Genomic DNA, 4,615 nt, shown 5'->3' on the forward strand with positions numbered 1-4,615 from the left:
GGATCTCCTTGGGATGAGAGATCATTTGTATCTGCATCCCCATCACCTAGCACCTTGCCTGGCACTTGATCGATGCTTTTTGATTGGTTGATTCTGTGGCTTGGTGAATTTCTCCCTGTGCCATGACTCCACCATCTGATGATGGGAAATTCCCATTCCCTGCCCTTGGCATAGTCCTATAATGACCCTGTAAGCACTTCCTGATGCCCTTCTTTTGGGGATAACATTAAGAATCAAAAATTTTTTTGCTACTAACCAAAAATGTCTGGAAACAGGTGTGGGATATGATATGCTTTATTGATAGTAAGGATAACATGATTTTGAAAATATATATATTTGCAATCAGATAAGCTAGAAGATAGCCAGTACAGCCAACTACAAGTCCTGTTCAAGAAAAATGAAGGAAGTAGTCCAAGGATTTCTCATGGGTGGCATGAAGAAACTAATCATCTCTAGAGGGATCATTTGCCATTGTTTTCAATTTTGAGTTCTTCTGGAATTCTGCTGTCAAATATCTATTCGTCCAGCCATTTTTTCTTCTTGTTTTATATCGTGTCTGATTTTTCATGACCCCATTTTTAAGGGATTTTCTTGGCAAGCTCCTAGAATAGTGTGCCATTTCCTTTTCTAGAATCCCCATTTTTATAGCTGAGGAAATTGAGGCAGAAGTTAAGTGACCTGTCCAGTGCCACATAACTAAAAAAGGATTAAAGCTGGATTTGAACTCAGGTCCTCCAGAGCACTCTATCCAGGATGCCTCCACCTGCTGTGCCCACTGGGGATTAAAATACAGAAAAGAGCTCTCACAAAACTGATATTTTCTTGGCTAGTACTAAGACAGATGCATACAATGATTATGAACTGAGATTTTTACCCCCAGCACCTTGCATGCAAGATATGCTTAATAAATGCTTCATGAAGGAATAAAAGATCCTCTTTTTAAGTGTGCTTGATTACATGAAATTGTTCCAAGTATTATTTTATGTCATGAAATTCATTAGTCATTTTTTACAGATTGGTAAAGCATTCAGCACCGCCAACCTGAGAACAATCTTTTTAAGATGACAGATTCTAGTCTCTCTCATCGTCCCTCACCATTTCACCATCATCTTGACTTAAGAATTGGGAGCTATAGAAGGTCTCATGTTGATTCGTAATATCCCAAGCAATAGCCGTCATAGAATGCCCAAACTCAATGATGCTATAATTTATTCCTTTGTGGTCATATAGAAAACCTGCAGTATGCATGGCAACTAGCTCCCCATTTGCACTGAAGACAGGGGAGCCAGAAGACCCTTGGATGAAACAGGTTTCATAGGTGATTAGCTTCTGGTTCTTAAAACCCTTCTGGAAACTTCTAGGCGAAAACATGAAGACAGAGTTACTTTCCACACTGGCCTGGATGTGGTCTTGACATACCTGTTCCAGAAGTAGTTGGGGAATCATAACACAATTATCAGCTGATTTTTTCTGTTGGCCTGGGTGACCAATGATATGCAGGATGCCATTCTTTGGTGGAGGAGCAATTTGGTCCCATAGACCCATGGGAATGGGAGAGCCATTCTCCTTCAGTTTCAACACTGCATAATCCAGGGATTTGTCAAACACTTCAAACCAAGGCTCAATGGACCACTCCTTGTCTTGGACCACTCTCAATGGACCACTACTTCCATGAGTATCTTCAAAAGAGAAGGTCACCCAAGCAGAGCCACTGATCACTTGTGCTGCCTCCTCCAGTTCCACCTCTGCACCTACTATGAAGTTCACGACATGACTACAAGTAAGAATGTAGTGATTCTTCAAGACAAAACAGGTGGCTCCTCCATGGTTTCCAGAATTGTTGTTCCAGAATATGTATCCCACAGAGTTACTGAGATTACTCAGAAATTTAATTACTTTAACTGGGATGGAAGTTGAGCTTAGTTTCCAAAAGTTCTGTTATGCATGTTAAATAGGGTCCTGATTTTCTTCCTCTTTTCCTTACTCTCTCGATCAGAAATGATACTGATTTGTCTGCGTTCCTTTGTCAAACTGGGATATTGATCCAAAATGTGCCTTTCTAACTCACAGCTTTGCCTTTGCTCCACCTCACAGCTATGAGAAGCTCTGGCTGACATGCTATATGATCTCCTTTTTTTGACCTCTACCTCAAAACGTCTGTCCTCTAAGTCATCCACTCTTTGAGTGTTTTCGAAAACGGAATCAACATTTTCTATCAGATTCCACTCTCTGGTTTCCAGTAAAGGAAGAAATCTGCCATCTTTGATCAAGGCTTTCTTTATGGTTTCTCCTTTGAAGGCATAAACACAGAGTTTACATCCATCTTTGTGAAGATCAAGACACTTCACAATCTTCTTTACACTTTTCCCAATGGTAAAAACATAGAATTTGATGCAGTCTCCAGTGTTGCTGTCATAACGTCCCACATACTCACTGCCATCTTTTCTCTGACTCTTATGTCTGGCAAATACAATATCAAAGTGAGATTTCTCAGGCACGCAGCGGAGAGGCATACCCAGGTTAACATACCCTTTCTCAGTTCCCATTGTCCCCTCTACCAACATCTCCTTAGCTTGTTGCTTTGCTATTTCCTTGCTGGCAAGTGTATGTGATTTAATGGCATCCAAGATGCTGGCTCTGTTGTTGTGCGAGATTTGATGCTTCCTCTTGTTTCCGTTCAAAGTGATTGTCAATTTCTTTTCCTGGAAAGCCATTTGCGGACTTGGCTTCTCAGTTGAAGTTGTTTTTCTAAGTTTATTATTAGTGCCCTTCTCAGAGCTTCTGGATCTCTTCTCACCAGTCCTGGTAAGCCTTTGGGAAGTGGTTGAAGGAATTTGATTCTCTTTGCTGACCTAAATGGAAATTTTTAAAGAGATGCCAAATTACTCATGCAACTTTGGACTTGTTTGGTCCTTTGACCACTCTGGGAAATTCCAGGATCAGTCTGGAAAGGACCAGCCATCAAGCTAGATCAGTCTGAGTTGAGATTCAGACAGAACATTTGTTTCCTCACCAGTTTGATCTTCTTAAAATTTGTGGATATGATGATTTTGTCTCTATTCTGGGGCTAAAATAATAAACCTGAAACACTGATATGTATTAAAAATGAAAATGTCTGTGGGGTAAGTGACCTCAGCAAGACAATGTATGATAAACCCAAAGATCTCAGCTTTGGGGATAAAAATCCACTATTTGACAAAAACTGCTGGGAAAATTAGAAAACAGTATGGGAGAGATTAGGCTTAGATCAACATCTCACACCCTACACCAAGATAAACTCAGAATGGGTGAATGACTTCAATATAAAGAAGGAAACTATAAGAAAATTAGGTGAACACAGAATAGTATACCTGTTAGATCTTTGGGAAAGGAAAAATTTCAAGACCAAGAAAGGGTTAAAAAATTTACAAATTGTAAAATAAATATTTTTGATTACATTAAATTAAAAATGTTTTTGTACAAACAAAACCAATGCAATCAAAATTAGAAGGGAAGCAACAAACTGAGGGGGAAAATCTTCATAACAAAAAACTCTGACAAAGGTCCAATCACTCAAATATATAAGGAGCTAAATCAATTGTACAAAAAAGGAAGCCATTCCCCAATTGATAAGTGGGCAAAAGACATGAATAGGCAATTTTCAGATAAAGAAATACAAACTATTAATAAGTACATTGTGACAGGCTGAGGTGCTGCTAAATCTTCTCTCTTCTATGGGGGAGGGGCCCCAGGAGGTCTGGAATCTTAAGAAGGAAAAGGTTCTGACTGAGGGGCAGTTAGCTCTCTCAACCTTGAGACAGCCAAAGGAGAAGGTCTTGTTCAGACTGGATCCTGAGAAAAAGATCCAAATCTTTCTCTTGGTGCCTGAACTCCGTCCCCCACTGATTTTGTAACTGAAAGTGACCAGTCAGAGAAGAAACACAGTTCCTAGTGCCCTGGGTCTTCACTGTGTTTGGCTGGGACCAAGACCAGGGTGATCTAAGCATGACTCTCTCAGGGGACCCAAGGCTGCCCAGGCCTGGGTTCCCCAACTTGAGAGGGGAGGAAGGTATAGCCACTTAGGAATACCTTTCCCTCTTTCCTCACAGACCCTTCCTTACAGTCATTTCCCTTGTCATTCCTGATGGATCACCCAGAATAAAGTTTGTTGTTTTCTTCCAATTGAATCCAGTGTGAGTGGGGAAAAAGTTCTAGCTGTGGGGGAAGAGGCTCTAGTATATAATAGCAATAGAGGGAAGTAAAGGGTCCATTTGGGTGGGCAGCCATAACTGAGAGGAGGCTGACAAACTCACTTTCCCTTTCTCTCCCTTGGCTAACTTAAACCTCAGCTATTCTTCCTGAACCCCAACCTGAGAAAGGGAGGTCTCCACTCTCTCCCTCTCTTTCTTTACAACCAAAAAAACTCTATTACAACATGAAAAAGTGTTCTAAAGCTCTTATAATTAGAGAAATACAAATCAAAACAATCTCAGACACTTCCTAGATGTCTGACCCTGAGCAAGGCCCTTTACTCTGTTTGCCTCAGTTTCCCTGTCAAGTGAGCTGGAAAAGAAAATGGCAAACCAATCATTCCAGGATCTTTGCCAAGAAAATTCTAACTGGACCAAGGGGGAGT

General features: G+C 40.7%; 1 protein-coding gene across 1 annotated transcript; it reads right to left on the reverse strand.

Annotated features, from left to right (window-relative positions):
• Window positions 1-278: 278 nt before the first annotated feature.
• LOC100027382 (FAM111 trypsin like peptidase A) lies at window positions 279-2,838 on the reverse strand. Its single transcript, XM_007497524.3, is given in 2 exon segments — window positions 279-1,940; window positions 1,943-2,838. Coding segments are annotated over 2 exon segments (1,641 nt in total). The 5' UTR covers window positions 2,715-2,838; the 3' UTR covers window positions 279-1,071.
• Window positions 2,839-4,615: the final 1,777 nt, after the last annotated feature.

Source organism: Monodelphis domestica, chromosome 6 (assembly GCF_027887165.1).
Source record: "Monodelphis domestica isolate mMonDom1 chromosome 6, mMonDom1.pri, whole genome shotgun sequence".
NCBI lineage: Eukaryota > Metazoa > Chordata > Mammalia > Didelphimorphia > Didelphidae > Monodelphis > Monodelphis domestica.